General features: G+C 42.7%; 1 protein-coding gene across 10 annotated transcripts in view; it reads left to right on the plus strand.

Moving 5' to 3' along the window:
* The window catches only part of UTRN (utrophin), a 610,574-nt gene that overhangs the window by 50,645 nt on the left and 542,844 nt on the right, over nucleotides 1-17,085 (plus strand). For 4 of the 10 annotated variants that reach the window (XM_049902916.1, XM_049902945.1, XM_049902871.1 and 1 more), the window contains exon 1: nucleotides 16,118-16,658. The exons of 3 other annotated variants lie outside the window; for them this stretch is intronic. In XM_049902916.1, coding sequence (XP_049758873.1) covers nucleotides 16,565-16,658 — 94 coding nt within the window. In that variant the 5' untranslated portion in view covers nucleotides 16,118-16,564. Of the gene's footprint in view, nucleotides 1-1,813; nucleotides 2,355-16,116; nucleotides 16,659-17,085 lie in introns of those variants that run through there. 3 more of the 10 variants (XM_049902906.1, XM_049902878.1, XM_049902955.1) reach the window with 3 other exon arrangements.

Genomic DNA, 17,085 nt, shown 5'->3' on the forward strand with positions numbered 1-17,085 from the left:
GACCCCTTTGGCAGTTTAGTGAAGACAGACACATGTTTTCAAGGTATAAAATAAAATGCATACTACAAAGGAAACTATATTGAAAGAGTTATCAGTATACTTAAGCCTGTGATAGAGTAATATTTGTATTGGTGCATTAAATCACGAGATCTAATTGATTATTGTTATCCAGTAATTACTGTACTGTTCCGAAATAACAATGAACCAGGTAGCTGGATATCTGAACTGAATTTCAAGGTATCTGCTACAGCTGTATTGTGTGAAAAATGGCTGTGAGTTTTGTTGGTGGTCAAGTCAGAGGAACTGCTTATACTGTGTTTTTATCTACCTTCGCAATGGAAAACCGAAAAATCCCATCGCTGTTGAGTTGATCCCGATTAATAGTGACCCCCAATTGGACAGAGTAGAACTGCACCATAGGGTTTCCAGTGCGCTGCTGGTAGGTTCAAACCACTGAACTCTTGGTTAGCAGCCAACCTCTTAACCACTGAGTCACCAGGGCTCCCTTCACAGTGGAAACAAGTTCATATTTCTGTTAGAGGTTGGTGAAAGTGTGTATTTTTTTTCCCCCCAATTCAAGTTCATGGACCCTCTAAATATAACCCCTAATGAAAATGATGGTTTTAAACTAGTATTTGTTTACTTAGAGTTTGGCAGTAGAAGCAGTGTACCATAAAGAGTATTTTAACAGAGATATATATATATTTTAATCATTTTAAGTAGAAATAACTCTTGCTATTGTTAACTTAGAAGCAAGGGTGGTGAGACTTATTCTCATGTACTTTAGACATGTTATCAGGAGGGATTAGTTCCTGAAGAAGGACATCACGCTTGGTAAAGTAGAAGGTCAGGGAAAAAGAGGAAGACCCTTAACAAGACGGATTGACAGTGGCTGCAGCAGTGGGCTCAGGCATAACTAAGATTGCGAGGATGGTGCAGGACAGGGCAGTGTTTCATTCTGTTGTGCATAGGGTCGCTAGGAGTCGGAACCGACTTGATAGCACCTAATAACAAAAAACTATGATTGCTAACTACCCCATACTCCAGGCACTGTAAACCGAGACAAAATGAAACCTTTTGCTGTCAAATTGATTCTGAATCACAGCGACCCCATGTGTTACAGAGTAGACCAGCTCCATAGGGTTTTCTTGGCTGTAATCTTTATGGAAGGAGATGGCCAGGCTTTTCCTCCACAGTGCCACTGGGTGGGTTCGAACTGCCAACCTTTCGATTTTTAGAGAGCACAAACAGTTTGCATCACCCAGGCACTGTCCAGGTCCACAAAAATCAATGAGCAAAACAGCCAAATCGTCTGGCTTCTGAAATGTGTAGACAAATAGGAGAAACAGATAACAAACTCCAGAATGTACAGATAGTTGTTTAATTGCCTAGGGGATAAACAGTCTGCCGTGCAGTGATAGTGTATCACAGGGGGACTTCACCTGGCCTGGGACGGGCAGTGGTGGCCTGCCAGGACCTCCTTAAGGAAACCGTATTTAAGTTGATACCTGAAAAGAGTAGAGAGCCTTGGTTCTCTCATAGGGCGGGGCCTGCTCCAGAACACCTGAAGGAGGGGTGCGATTGGATGTGAAGCGAGCAGAGGATTGTGGGATGAGGTTGGCAGAGGGTGCAGCTTACATTTCACTCTATAGTATTTTAATACTGGTTGAAGAGGGATATTTTACCTTTTAGTCTGTTGACATTTATTATTTAATATATTAATGGATGGATCCCTAAAAGCTTCAGGCGTTAGTTTGGAGTACATAGGTTGAAAGATAGTTTGCAAAATACATGAGAACAGTCTGTCTTGTGAGGGCTAGAAATTTAAAATATATTTTTAAATTGTTAAACTCCTTAGTATCTTTTTCCTCACCCAGATTTTTGTTCAGCTCGAATTTAAGGAAAAACGAGGGAGCAGTGAGGAAGCGCTTGGCCTCTCTGTATACGAAGCAGTTTCAACTGTGGGGTTTGTAAAAATGCATACCTTGCCATTCCTAGGCAGATAAGTGCTGTCATTCATCTGGATTTGAAGGCCACAGGCCCCATGCCTGGCAGAGGCTTGGACAGAGTAGATCAGTGTTGGGCTGAGCACAGAGGCAGGAATGCCACCATTCTGGTTGGGGCAGTTTGGGAGGAACTCTTGTGTCCACAGCTCCCATAGTGTTTGGCCTTGTTTTTCAATTTGACTCCATCCAAGCATTCTGCAGTCCAGGAGCACACATACCTTTGTGACTTCAGAAAGAATGCACTGCGGGTTCGTAAATCTTAGCAACATTCGGAGGACATGCTGAGCCAAGGAGACATGGAAGTGACATCCAACTCTACCAACGGAGGTGGTCCAGAGTTGCAGGCAGGTAAAGAACACTTGCTTCGAATGTGGTGGGGACTTCACTTGTTGTCCATCTATTTCCAGTAAAGACAGTCTAGGCATAACTCAGTGAGCCAAGAAATAGTGTGAAAATAACTGGGCAACGAATGCTAACTTATTTTGTCCTCTGGGTGACCTTGAAATTTTTTTCCCCAAACATTTTTTCTTAATATTATGTCATAAGGTAGTTAGATTGTTAGATTCTTCACATATAAGTTGTTAAAAATACTTTGAAAATAGAATTTGCTTTGCTTACTAGACTTGTAGATATTCAAGGACAGGGACCATGGCACCCCCAGAGCCTAGCACAGGGCCTGGCACTTAGTAGTCACTTAATACATGTTTGTCGAATGCAAATGAATGGGTTCCAATGTCTAGTAATACTCTGTGAAAATTATTTCACCGTTTCTCTATGAAGGAAGGAGGATTTGCCAGAAATGCCTGTTGTATGAAAATCGTATCAGAGAGTAGAAATTATCCTGCCTCATAAGCTATAAATGAGTTAAGATGTGACCCTGGTGCTGGTGGTCCACATCTCCAGCAACCACTTAATGAATTAGTGGCAGTGGCTTCACCGAATTCCTTTGCTCTGTTCATTCATCTGTCTTGGTTTGTTGCTCACTCCCTTGTCATTTTGTATCTCCTGCTGCCAAGTTCTATGATAGATGCCTGGGGAACAGAGAAAAATAAGACAGGATCTCTGCTCACAGTCTTCCGAACAAAGTCATTCTGTGCACTGTGGCAAGAGGTACAGTGAGACGCTGGGGAACCACCGATTAGGAGGGGATTAACTCCTTTCGTTTGCTTTTCCTCGGAGAGGTCTGGGAATGTTTCCCAGAGGAGGGACCTGTGAGGAGGCAGAGAAAAGTGTGGAAGGGAGCTCTTCCAGGCTGAATGTGTCTGCAAAGGCAAAGGCAGGTTCCGGTGAATCACGTGGTGAGATGCTGCTTTCTTACTTATAATGAACTCTCATCTCTCTGGGCCCATTGCCCCATCCAGCAACACTGACTGGCTTTTAACCCTGGGAAAACTCATGCACTTTCCTCTGCCTGGAGTACCAAGCTCATAGCTCTTGGCCACCTCCTTCTATTTCTTCTGGGCTGAGCATTGGGTTAAATTGCACCTCCTTGAGGAGGCCTGTCCTGACCACCCCATCTAAAGTAGATCTCTTCCTGTGACCCCCGACCCTTGCTTGCTGCAGCACACTTACCACAACTGCTCATTGCTTTCTTCTCTTATTTGTGTACTTATTTGTTTAGCCCTGTTGTTTAGCCTCAGGGGTGTTTGTTGTTGTTAGTTGCCGTCCAGTTGATTTGACTCATGGCGACTCCATGTGTGCAGAGTAGAACTGCTCCATAGGGTTTTCAAGGCTGTGTGATCTTTCAGAAGCAGATTGCCCCGCCTGTCTTCCAAGGCCGTAGGTGGATTTGAACTGCCAACTTTCTGGTTAGTAGTTGAGTGTGTACCCATTTGCACCACCCAGGGACTAGCCTTAGTTTATTCAGTTTTTGATAGGTCCTCTGTAGCTTGATTCCCTAAGGGCAGGCACCAAGTTTGTTTTGTTCACAGTTGTGTCTGTAGTACCTTGCATGGTGCCTGATCTATAGGGATGATAGATGCTTGGGAGGGAATGAAAAGGCCTTACCCAAAAAACAATGCTTGTAATAGACTTGCTCTTACTGTTTATTACTTGAGGTTTGAGGTAACTCTTGATGAGGCACTTAGGAACTCAGCTAATAATTTTATTCAGGACTTTCGCGTGTATACCTCTAGGTACAGGAAAGTGGGAGTTAATTTTGAATTTTGAAAGGGATAACTTAACCAATCTAAGGATTCTTTAAGTTGAGTGTATAGAGATGACAGAAATCCTGCTCTGAATACTTAAGTTAAAAGCAAAAGAGAAATTAATAAATTTAAAGACGATTGAATGAGGGGTGTCATTAAATCAAGTTACTCTTTGTAGTAATTTTATAAAATTGTTTATTACATTATATCGTTATTTGTACTGGTCAGTTCTCTGACATTCCTGATAGTTTTGATAATCTTTATTCTAATCTGTACTCTCAAGCGCCTTACAATTATTGTTATTTGCCTACTTAAGCCCTTTAAGTCAGTGATGTTCTCATACTGGTATTATTATTTTTATTCAAAACAGTGTTCATACAGCCAGTAGTCCCTGTCTGTGGCCTCAATTTAGCTGCCGTTTTTCTCCACTGCTTCTGACAGTTTTTGTAGCTCACAAAATGGCTTCATTTCTAGTCATCCATGCTCATATTTTTCTTATACATGCCATGCATAGTGCAAGACATTTACCGTAACACAAAGCCGATTATTTTTATCATACTGAATAAGATTACACAACAAAACTGATTTTGTAAATACCGTACTAATGTCAGGTAGAAAATGTTCTGTGAAATGACATATTAAACTCTGATGGTGGATTGCTTAAATGATTGTGATTTTTTTTTTCTTCCCATTTCATCTTCTCAAAATGAGGATTCCTGGCCTAATCTGTTCATCCCGAGGGGCAGTAATCAGGGCTTCTTGGCTGCAGCCAGGGGAGGGAAGGTTTGTACCTCCTGATATGTTCACCCATGATATCTTTTGCCCTTGGCTTCTGTTTCCAACCTTTTGTTGTCTTCTTGGGGAATTGGGGAAAGAACTATACTTATGTACTACCCTGAAGATGAGATTGTGGCTATCTTTACTTGTGAAGAGAACAGTTTGTGTGCCTGTTTATTTCACTCACTGATTCATTCAGTAAATATGTATCGCCCCTTACCATGTACCAGGGGGAGCCCTGGTGGTGCAGTGGTTAAGAGCTTGGCTGCTCTCCAGAAGGTCGGCAGTTGGAATGCATCAGCCGCTCATTGGAAACCCTATGGGGCAGTTCTGCTCTGTCCTAAAGGGTCGCTATGAGTCAAAATCGACTGGACAGCAATGGGTTTGGTTTTTTTGTGTTTTATGTACCAGGAGGAGCCCTGGTAGTGCAATGGTTAAGTCCTTGCCTGCTAACCAACATGTCGGCGGTCTGAGCCTATGGCTCCCGGGAGAAAGACCGGGTGACCTGCTTCTGTAAAGATTAAAAGATTACGGCCTAAGAAATCCTATGGGGCAGTTCTACTCTGTCACTGGGCGGTTGCCTTGAGTCAGAATCTACTGGACGGCACCTAGCAGCAACAGCAGCATGTCCCAGGCACTGTGCTAGTCACTAGGCATTAAAGCAATGTTTTATTGCAACCAAGGTGCAAATTATTTTAGAGTAAGCTATAAAAAAAAAATAATAATAATTTTTTTTTTTTTTTTATCATGGGAGAGGACTGTGTGAAAAACATTGTGCCTGCTGAGAAACGTGATCAGTTTCATAGTTTTTTTATTATACTGCTTGCTTCTGGCTAGGGGATGGTGCTGATAGCGCTTCTGACATCATTGCCTATTGTTGGGTTTCTGTGTCTGGCCTTTTGTGCTGCGGAGGCGAAAGGCTTGTTGAGAGTCGTAATTTCACCGGAACGCTGCACCTGTTGCTGGCTATTCTTGTATATGAAATCCAGAACCTACAGTGACTTGCTTTCGTTTCCTCTTTCTCCCCACTCGTTCCGGTGTGGAGGGGGGTCAGATTAGAAACCCGTGTAAAGAGTAACCACCTTCCTTCAGGGCTATGATTTTAACGCTCTGGGGAGTAGGTGGTGTTAGATCTCTTTATCCTTCTGTCACTGAAAAACTCACGTCCAGGTGGCCTCAGGAGTGAGGCCAGAGTGTTTGTGCCAGAGTTTGGGGCTGGGTGGAGGTGGCGTGGCTTTTAGCAGCTGCTGCTGCTACCCGATACCTGGAACCTTATTGCTATTGAGGAACACGCGTTTCCTCTTGGTTTCAGATGATCTTTGGCTGTGACTCTGAGGAAGAGAAAATAACTTTGAAATCTCTGGACTTTATGTTGGTTCAAAGAAGATGAAAGTCAGAGAACTGCTTTAAAAGCCCCACAACATGGCAGAAGGAAAGGTTGTTGGACTGGGACTTGGTCCTGAGATTAAGTTCACCTACAGCACGAGTTTGGTGTTTTCACTTGGTGTCATGGAACCCTGGTTACCTCAGTTTTCAAACCGGAGTTGAAATACCGCTACGGGCTAACTTGTAAGAATTTTGCAGGCATCAAATGAGAATAAATGTGCAAGAACTTTGAAGTAGTCACTGACCAGATTGCCTTCTAATGGTCAAATAGGAACATTGATAGTTCTGGCGCTGTTTGGGATCTTGGTGAATCGCCTGAATTTGGCAATCCCAACAAAGTTATTTTAATCCAATGTTCCTTATTTCAAACTAAGTTTGTTATATTTGCTTTATTTCTACTTTTAGAGATAGATTTACTCATGGACATTCTGGAGGGGAAAAATTACGTGGAGAATAGAGCTCTGTGTGAAGTGGGGCATGAACGGTCCCAAGTTCAAGTTCTGGAATGGGTTGTTTACCCTCAGGGTTGGCCGTGGGATAGGAGGCTCAGCTTTGTTTTTGCCTTATTTGTAGATGACCATTTTTTCCTTTGAGAAGCCCTGGTGGTACCATGGTTAAGTGCTCAGCTTCTAACCAGGTTGGAGGTTTGAACCTATCAGCTGCTCTGTGGGAGAAAGATGTGGCAGTCTACTTCCGTAAAGATTTACAGCCTTGGAAACCCTATGGGGATAGCTCTGATCTGTCCTACAGGGTCGCAATGAGTCAGTCGACTTAACGCTGATGAGTTTGTTCTCTGCTTTGTACCTTCTGGCATTGTTTCCTGAGTCCCGTCCTCCCGCTCCCCTCCCTCTTCTTTGTGACTTCTTAGAATACTTTAATAACAGGTTGCTTGTGCATTTCTTGCCTTCTGTTGGCTTCGCCCCGCCTGGTACTCAGCCTCTGCCCTCCTGTTTCCCCTTTTCTACAGGCTCTGACCTGTCTCAGGTCAGCTTTCATACTCCCTCCCATAGCACTTGGTGTCATCACCCTGCTGTGCCTGGGGACTTCCTTCTGCACTGCTACACTATAGGGAGCAGAGTCCCTGTGAGCTGACCAGTTCTCATAAGCACTTCTCTCTGGGACCCTGGCAACCTTTTGATGAGTCCCGTGGTTCCTGAGTGATAATCATTGCTTGCATTCTCTGTTCTTCTTCTATTTACCTCTTGGGATCTCCTTGTATCATCTTGGAAATCCTGGAGCTGATTTGAAATATTCTCTGTCAGTTCCCTAGCATTGGTCCTGCCTAGTTATTAACTGGAGACTTCATTTTCTCCCTGTCTCAGCCAGAAGTTGTCACAGTAGATGATTATGCCTTATTGAGAGATAGAACACGTGGGAGTCTGGGCGGGGTGTTCCTGTGATTGGACAGGACTACCTGTGTGGTGTCAGCTGCAGGCTGTATTCACAGGTGACTCACCTCTGTAATAAACACACCCATCTTCTCCAGAGTGGCTTTCAGGGTTGAGATGCACACAGATGTGTCTGATGGACTACAGTAGGTGGTGTCCAGTGGGAGCTGGTATGGCGGGCACAGGGGACCAGACTCTGGCATCTCCAACCACAAATTGAGTGCCACATAATGGCTAGAACCTGACGGAATCAGCAGCCTCGGCTGCAGAGAGCCAGCAGGATAACAGGCAGTGGCCCGCATTTTCTGAGGTTCTGCTATATGGCAAATAGTGATTGTCATTGCATGTGACCAAGGGACAGGTGGGCAGGTGACCAAGGGACAAGTGGCTGCGTCTGGATCCACAGGCTGATAGGCCTTATGGGGCACTTGGGTTACTTCTCTTACTGGATGTTTTTACAGCTAACATGAAAGAAAAATCTTTATGTTTCTTTTCTTTGCACCCTCCCATGAAACTGGGCCAACCAATAGAGAAGTTTTTCTTTCAGTGTCAAACAGATGACTTCAAGAAAATGCACTTGTTTTTTCATTTGTTCCACAGCCTAGCATGTTGCCAATGCTACGGTCTTTACTTTTATAGCACTTTTATTGCCAAATTAGTTCTTTTATGTTCCTGAACTGCCCCTCTCACCTGGCCACACCTTTCTGGTTCCTTGCAAAGTGTCTTTCTGTGGTGTTGGAGCTGCCCAGTCTACTCCAGAGCTGCAAGTTTTGATTTTGCTCCTCATCATGGACTATGCCACCCTTCCTTCTGCATTGATTGAGCCTGTCGTGTGCTCTGGTCACACTGGGTGTGGGAGCTGGTCAGGGCCAACCCTCACCTTCCTGGCCTGCTGTCACTTCTGCCCTGACGTCTCCCAGATCAGCTCATCACTCTTCTTTCAGTAAGTGTTCATTTATCAAGTCCCTAAGATGTGCCAGGAATCCCTGGGTGGTGCAAATGGTTAACATGCTAGGCTGCTAATAGAGAGGTTGGAGGTTCATATTTACCCAGAGGTATCTTGGAAGAAAGGCCTGGCAGTGTACTTCCAAAAAAATCAGCCACTGAAAACCCTGTGGAGCACAGTTCTACTCTGACATGCATGGGGTCATCATAAGTTGGAATTGACTCAATGGCAACTGGTTAAGATGTACCAGGCACTGTGCCAAGGATGGAATACAAAGATAAATGGAGAACAACAACATTTATTTTTCACATGATTTATAAAACTGGAATATGTCCTGAGACTACTGTAGTAAGTCAATTCTGACTCAGCGCCTATAGGGGGGGAAAAAAAAAACATCTTTCTTCTTTTTTAAATAATGTTTTTCGATTCATCTTTCTTTTTTAAGCACGTGCTTGTTTTCCTCACGTCTTTTAATGCATCCACGGGTAACTATGCCTACTTCCTTGAAGAGTCCTGGGGATGACCTCCCTTCCTCCCACTAGAGTGAGATGTGTGTAGCCGTGTGGCCAGCACAGGGACCCCTGCCTTCAGCAGCAGCCCTGCAGGGTTCCTCCCATGCTCCTGGGAGGCGGAGCCTGGCTTCTGCAATGCGATGGAATTGCCTGGCATCTGTGTAGTGTTGGCCTGTTCTGCTGCAGGTCACCGTCAGCCGCTGTCTGAAGTCAGTTCCAGAAGTTGCCACTTTTCTTGGGAAGCAGTATTCCTAGTGGGAATCCCCAGCATGTACACAAACACAGTGCTGTCGGAGGAGGGCTGCCCAGGGGGAGAATCTGCCAGGTTCCCTGCTTACAACATTCATCACCTCCCTGAGTGGAGGGAGAGGGTATGGGTATTCATACCCACTACTCTCTCTGTCCCCTCATTAAGGGATTTGGTGGTATTACTCTTCACTGCTTGTCACGCTGCTTTCCTGAGATAATTATAAGAAAACAAAAAAGGCTATAGTTTATTCCTGAAATACAACTTCTAGGAATTTTTCTTTTAATTCATTCTCCTAAGTAGGTGACTTTGACTGTTTGCACTTAGAAAATAAAACTAACACTTAAGAGATGAGTTTTCCCCCTTTCATTGGTATGTTCCCCACAACCTGTATCTGAAGTCTGCGCCTGTGGGGTTAGGGATAAATTGTAAGCTCTTCCGTGGTGGGGACTTTGGTTGAATGCTCTTTAACGTATTTTTGTTGATTACAATACCATTCAGTTCCATTAGTTTACTAATATGGAAACAAAGGCATGATTTCATATTTTATTTATAGCTTCATGCTTTGGAAAAACAATCTCATGGGAAATCATTCAGCCCAATAAATAGCATACTTGATGTTCCCTTTTTGGGTTTGCTTGTTTTTAAAGAAGTTTTCCCTGGCTTTTCTTTTTTTGTAATTGCCTTAACCATACCAGCAGTAGGGTCATGAGTGTTTTACCATGTTTTTTGATAAAAGCATGTGAAAAATTCTACTTTATGTTAAAATGTGGGACTTTGATAATAATTTGTAATGTGATCAAGAGCCAAGGGAGAATTTCCTAGTTAGAAAAAAATGAATTAAAAAAAATCCTGCCATGTTCTTTGATTATTGGACAAGTTGTATTCTAAACAGTATTACTCTGATGAAAGCATTAAAAAGATTGTGAGAATCTTAAGGGCGGAGACTATGGCTTTTTCGTTTTTGGACCCTTCTTGGGAGTAGTGCTGTGTAGGCTGTCGGTATAATCAGAGGAGTTGGTTCAGGTTGTGAAGGAGATTAGACCTCATCTTTGGATGGGAAACCTTTAAGGATTTTTAGGGGAGGGTATTGCAGGTATTCTAGCAAGATCACTCTGGGGTTCGTGGGAGGGTAAGTTGGAGTGAAGAGAGCCCAGAGGTAGTGTGAACATTGCAGTTGACTTTAGTTGAGACCTGATAAAAGAGGCTGAGAGTCGGAGGGTGGGATACAGGATGGATGAGGCTGTGGATTTCATAGGTACCAGTCCAACATCCAAAAATGCTCTGAAAATCTAAAGGTTTTTTCTTTGTAATTCACTCAACAGTAAAATCTGACCAGATTTGAACTCATTTGGTGGCAAAACCTGACTGAAACTGCTGTGGCGTTTTTACAAATCTTATCCTACTTACTGTTTGTAAAATATATATTTTCTGCAGAACTGTTTTTGTGTCTAATTAGGGGAAATTGCCCTAGATCCTGCTTTTTTTTAAAAAAAATTAAAAAAAAAATAATATTGTGTTCTTTGTGAAAATTTACACAGCAAATTAGGTTCCCATTTCACAATTACTCTACAGAGTGTTCATTGACATTGGTTACATTTTTCACAGTGTGTCCACATTCTCATTTTGTTCTGGTTGTTCCCTTTCCATTAAACTAGTTTCTCTGCATCCCCCACCCCCCCACCTGCCTATCTTCTCATCTTTGCTTTAGAGTAAATGTTGACTGTTTAGTCTCCTATAGATGATTTCTTAAAGGAACACAGTGATCATAGGTGATAACTTTTATGAATCAATCTGTTAGTTGACCTGAAATGTGAACTCTGGGAGTAGTTTCAGTTCAGAATTTTAAGGGTATCTGAGAGCAGTAGTCTTGGGAGTTCTGCTAGTCTCAAACAGGCCTATAAATCTGGACTTTTTAAGAATTTGAGTTTTGTTCTGTATTTTCCTCCTATTCTCTCGGGGTCTGTCTATCGTGACCCTGATCAGATCCGTTGGTAGTGACAGCCGGGCACCGTCTGGTTCTTCTGGTCTCAGGGTAGATGAGGCTATGGTTCGTGTAGGCTATCAGTCCTCTAGATTAGTTTCTTCTTTGAGCCTTTGGCTTCCTTTTTTTTTTGTTCCAGACACGTAAGAGACCAATATTTGTATCTTGGATGGCCACTGTGTTTTTTGTTTTTAATGTAACTTGGCTTATGTGTTGTATTAATTTTTTCAGGAAAAATTCCGATTCTAACCTTCTTCAGTGCTGCTTTTAAATAAAGAGTATCTATTAGCCACCACCACTACTGCCACCTGCTGCTGTCAAGTCGATTCTGACTCATGGTGACCACGTGTGTCAGAGCAGAAATGCGCTCCTTAGGGTTTTCAGTGGCTGATTTTTCAGAAGCATATCACCAGGGCTTTCCTCTGAGGTGCCTCTGGGTGGACTTGAACCTCTGGCCTTTCAGTTTGCAGCCGAGTACGTTGACTGCACCACCCAGGGACTCCCATCTATTAGCAGGAGTGTGGTTTTCTTGGAGAATTCAGTCTAGAAATGAAAGTCAAATAAAATTTCAAAGTCAGATCTTCACCTTCTCCCCATTTTTTTTTTAGCTAACCTTGTTTCTATCAAAAGATTTTAATATTTTCTGATCTGAAAAAACTGCTTGACCCTAGCTTAAGTGCATACAGGATAACTACACGCTGAGCCAGTGTCTTGAGACATCACAGCCAGTGCTGTGAGTCCTGAGTTCCATTTCCTGTGGAATCCCTGGTCCGGGAGGGGGTGCTTTGACTCTTACTTTTGTCTGCTGCTCTCAAGGGTCAGGTGAGGTTCATTAGTTAGGACTGACAGTTATAATAAGATGTTCAAAGCCAAGAGGGTTTGTAGATAACAGAAGGAATGAAGAAAATGTGTGCCTTTAATGGTCAAGGCCCCTTGTCTGGGTTTGGCGGCGCTGCCGCTGCTGGGCGCGTGTATCCTGGGTGGAGAGAGGATTAGTCCCTGAATGCCTTTGCTTTACTCTCTCCCTTCTTTACTACCTCCCGTGGTTTCAGCTGAGTTGTTCTGTAATTCTCTTGCCACTGCAATCCTTTCTTTCCTTTTTGATGAGAGTAGACCTAGGCTGGCGGCCAGTTGCCGTTGAGCTATAATAGAGCTAGTGGTATGTACAAAATTTGATTACTGCTGTCAACACCACATTGAATAAGAGAGTGCATACCCTAGACAGATACTTGCAACATAAATGGTCTATTGATTTCATAAAAACTAGAAATGAGGGCATCGTGTAATCTAGCAGAAGGGGTCTGACACTATGCAACAGTTTTAACAAGTGTCCTCCTATTAAACCAAAAAAGAACAAAAACACCCTTTGCCGTTGAGTTGATTCCAACTCATAGAGACCCTATGGGACAGAGTAGAGCTGCCCCACAGAGTTTCCAAGGAGCGCCTGGTAGATTTGAACTGCCCACCTTTTGGTTAGCAGCTGTAGCACTTAACCACTACGCCACCAGAAAACCCTCAGGTAACTCTTACAACTTACCCAGTGGTTCCATGGGAAAAACACCTGACAATCTGCTTCCTTAAAGATCACATCCAAGAATACCCCAGGGGGCAGTTCTGCTTTGTCACGTGGGGCCGCTACGAGTTGGAATTGACTCAGCAGCACCCAACAACAACTCTAATAAACTGATCTTTGTTCCTAAACGTCTTCACAATCAAGTTTTTTTTTAATAGTGTTAAAAATATACATAACAAAACATTTGCCAGTTCAAAATTTTTACGTACATAATTCAGTGACACTGATTGTATTCTTCATGCCATGCTACTGTTCTCACTATCTTTTTCCAAATTATGTTAGCACCATTACCATAAACTCCATTTCCCCTAAGCAGCAACTTCCCCTTTCCCCCTTCCTCGAACCCCTGGTAGCCACTAATAAGCTTTGGTTTCCCTATATTTGCATATTTCATATAAGCAAGTGAGATCATACAGTGTTTGTCCTTTTCACAACCAACTTTTTATAGAAACTCCAGTGAGGCATCCGCACTTGCGCTTGTTCGGTGGCTTGCCTTTGCCGCCTCCGTAGAAGTTGGATTCGTTGATACAGACCATTTTTGCTCTTGAGCTGTGATGACATTTCCACTTAGCTTAATATGAATGTTTTAGAAATTTCCCACAATGGAAAGTTCTGTTTGACAAGGAAGTTCAGCGGTCAGTTGCACAGTCAGCTGTATGCCAAGAAATAACTGAAACAATGAATTACATAGTGCAGCCTTGGGGCATGGAAAATTTCTTAGAAAATGGATGAATCATGTTATGAATCCATGTTTCAGGCCTGACGCCTTACATTAGAAAATAGAAAACTTTCCTTTCTTTGTTTTTTAAGCTTATAACCTTCTCATGTTTTCCTGGTTATGCTTTACAGAGATTTTATTCTGCTTTGATTTTTTAAAAGAAATTAAAAAAAAAATTTTAAATCCTAGAAGTAGGATGTTTCAGGAAGGAGGTAATTCACATCTTTGTGCATGAATTTGTTCAAACGTGGTAAGATCTGAAAAAATTCATAATCCTTGTGAGTTAGATTTCCTTGAATAGTAGTAATTCTTCTCTCCATATCACAGTTTTTGAGAGGGGAGAGGAAACTCTTGCTAGTGTCTAGATTCTTGTTCCCCTTGCCTACCTTCAAAATTTGGGAGATTCTCAATGTTTAACTTAAATCACAGTCTCGTCTAAAATTTCTTCCTATCGGTAATTATGGCTATTTACTTACAGAAGAATGGTTTAAGTGATCCTATTTCTATTTAAGAAGAAGAGATACACAGAAAGGCAGGTGGAGAGAACCGATATGTGAATGATTGAAATGTGGTATTTACATTTAGAATTTCTTCTCTCCAATTTTCTTATGTAACCTTTTTGTAGAGAAGATGCAACTGCTTTAGCAAGCCCTTCCTGAGATTTAAATCTGAAGGCTAGCGATGTTTAGCTGGGATGCACCAATACCGCTAGACTGTTGTTAAAATGTTGAAGGTCTTTCATATCTGTTGGAAAATAACTGCTGTTAAAGCTAGGGACCTTCAGGACCTGCTCCAGCACGGTAGTTGGTATGCATTCTGATTTATGCAGTGCTTGTACCTGGCTGGTTGCTCTGTTTCGAGTATTTAGTTGGATAGGAATGGAAGGGAACCCCGGTGGTACAGTGGTTAAAAGCTGTGCTGCTAACCGAAAAGTCAGCTGTTCGAACCCACAAGCCGTTCCACAGGAGAAAGATGTAGCAGTCTGCTGCCCTGAAGATTATAGCCTTGTAAATCCTGTAGGGCAGTTCTGCTCTGCCCTGTAGGGTTGCTATGAGTCGGAATGGACTCCATGGCAGTGGGTTTTGGATTTATAGGAATGGAGACATTTTTGGCCTGCTGATAGGAATTTGGCTTTGTCAGCTGTAAGGAAAATGCAACTTAAACCACAATGAGATGTCGCTTCACAACTGATGAGTAAATAAATAACATGTGACGTGTCCGTACAATGGAATATTTCATGTTGAGCAGCCGTCGAGTCGACTCCCGACTCCTGGCGACCCAGGTGTGGCAGAGGACAACTGTGTTTCACAGAGTTTTCAGCGACTGGTTTTTCTGAAGGCGATCACCAGGCCTTTCTTCCCAGGCACTTCTGAGTAGACTCCGACCTCTAACTTTTTAGTTAGCAGCCAAGCGCATTAAGTGGACCTTCCAGGAACACTAGTTTTATTTTGCCATTAAAAAAAAAAAAAAGATGAGGTACTGATACATGCCGCATCATGCGTGAACCCTGAAAACATGTTAAGTGAAAGAAGTCAGTCACATTAGACCAGGTATTGCATCATCTCATTTATATGAAATGTTCGAATAGGTAAATCTATACAGACAGAAGTTTTATTTTAGTGGTTGCCTGGGGTTGTTGGGGTGGGTAGGTGGGGTAGAAATGGAGAGTGATGGCTTTTTGGGGTGATGAAAATGTTCTCAAATTAGGTAGTGATAGTTGCTTAACTCTGTGAATATACTAAAAGCCATTGAATTGTGCATTTTAAACGGGTGAATTGGATAGTGTGTGAATTATATCTCAACAAAGCTGTTGACCCCCCTCCCAAGAGAAAAAGAGAATTAAGCTTTAATTACGTGACATAATTGTTTTTCACCCTGCTTTTCACTGTCTCCTCACAACCGTCCTAGGAGACAGGTGAGGTCACTACTCCCGTTTTACAGATGTGGAAAGTGAGGCTTATAGTGTTTTACCAGAATCACACAGCTTCTAGCCCAGGAAAAATACTTAAGTTAGAGAGGGTGGGGCAAGTACTGACGAGTTCTCTCTTCTGTACCTCAGCTAGTGGCAGGAATAGGAACAGAAATGGCTTTAAATTTAAACCTGTGGGTATTCCATCAAGGTTACATAGTCTGTGAAAATCTTTGTGCATAGAAGGTTTGTATTTCAAAACAGAATAGAGAAAGAGGCAAGGAATAAGAAAGCAGGCGAGATAATATGGGTAATGGTTTTCCTATGGAGAACATGTCCAACAAGAGACAGGAAGAGAGCAGGCAGACACAGAATTGAATGGGCTGGAAAGTGTGAGTCAAGATGGTTCTCTCTAATAGTGTTGTATGGTTAAGCTTATTATTTTTTCATAACAATAATTTCTAAGGGATAAACAAGAAAGCCTTTTGAGTTCTATTCCTCCAAGATATAGATACATATTAAAGTGAAAAATAAGTATAATTTATTCTTTGAAGTATAGTTAATATGTAACCGAACTCTTCAGCCCTGTTGTAGACTCAGGACAGAAGCCTCTATTTATAGACATGGTGAGTAGGGAGGTAGGTGGAGGGTACCCCCTTACCAGCTAACACTTCAAAACAGGAAACAATGTTTTAATCTCTCAGTGGTAGACCAGGAGGAGCATTCAAAGGCCCCTAGTTATGACTATTAAAAAAAAAACAAAACAACTACCTAAAGAGTTTTCACTAACTGCTAAGTGTAACTTCCTGTCTGGTATTTAGAGGAGGCTGGCTTAGGTTTAGTCAGATCCTCTCATGGGAAAAATAAAAGACACCAAAAGAAACAGGACATCCCAGTGTGCAGTTCGCATGCTGCTTTTGTGGTCTGCTTCCTCTGGATCTTTGTCCTCTTCGTTTAAGCCTGTGTAGGTGATGAGCCGTCCAGCCACCACCACATTTCGTTGGAAAAAGTGCAGATTTGATTTGCCCGGGCAAATAGCTCTGCAGACTTGCAAACGATTACCAGGTAAGCTTGTCAACGTGCCTCAGGACCAGCCAGGGAGGTTTTGAAAAGAGGATGTCCGTGGGAGACAGGCTTCTCTCTCTTTCACTTGCTGAGCCTAGTTTGTTAAGTAAGAGAGCTCTGAAGGCAGAGCCTGGCTGGTGACGGAATAGACCTGGCCTTTTCTTCCTGATGCCGCTGCTGTTGTGGCCTCTGAATAGTGGAGGCCATAACTGCCTGTTTCATCATTCTCTGCACAGTGGGACAGTTTGCTGAAGTTATTGGCTCCTTTGGAAAAGGCGCTCAAGGAACCATACGTTTGTTGTGAAAAATGTTTCACTCTCTCTCTCTGTATTTTCAAAGTTACTTACTATCTGTTGACTGTTTACTATGGTTTAGAGGCAAAAAGTTCCCTCTGTGACCGTGGAATAGTGGTAGATCTCATCCATAT

Source organism: Elephas maximus, chromosome 1, assembly GCF_024166365.1.
Source record: "Elephas maximus indicus isolate mEleMax1 chromosome 1, mEleMax1 primary haplotype, whole genome shotgun sequence".
Classification (NCBI taxonomy): Eukaryota; Metazoa; Chordata; class Mammalia; order Proboscidea; family Elephantidae; genus Elephas; species Elephas maximus.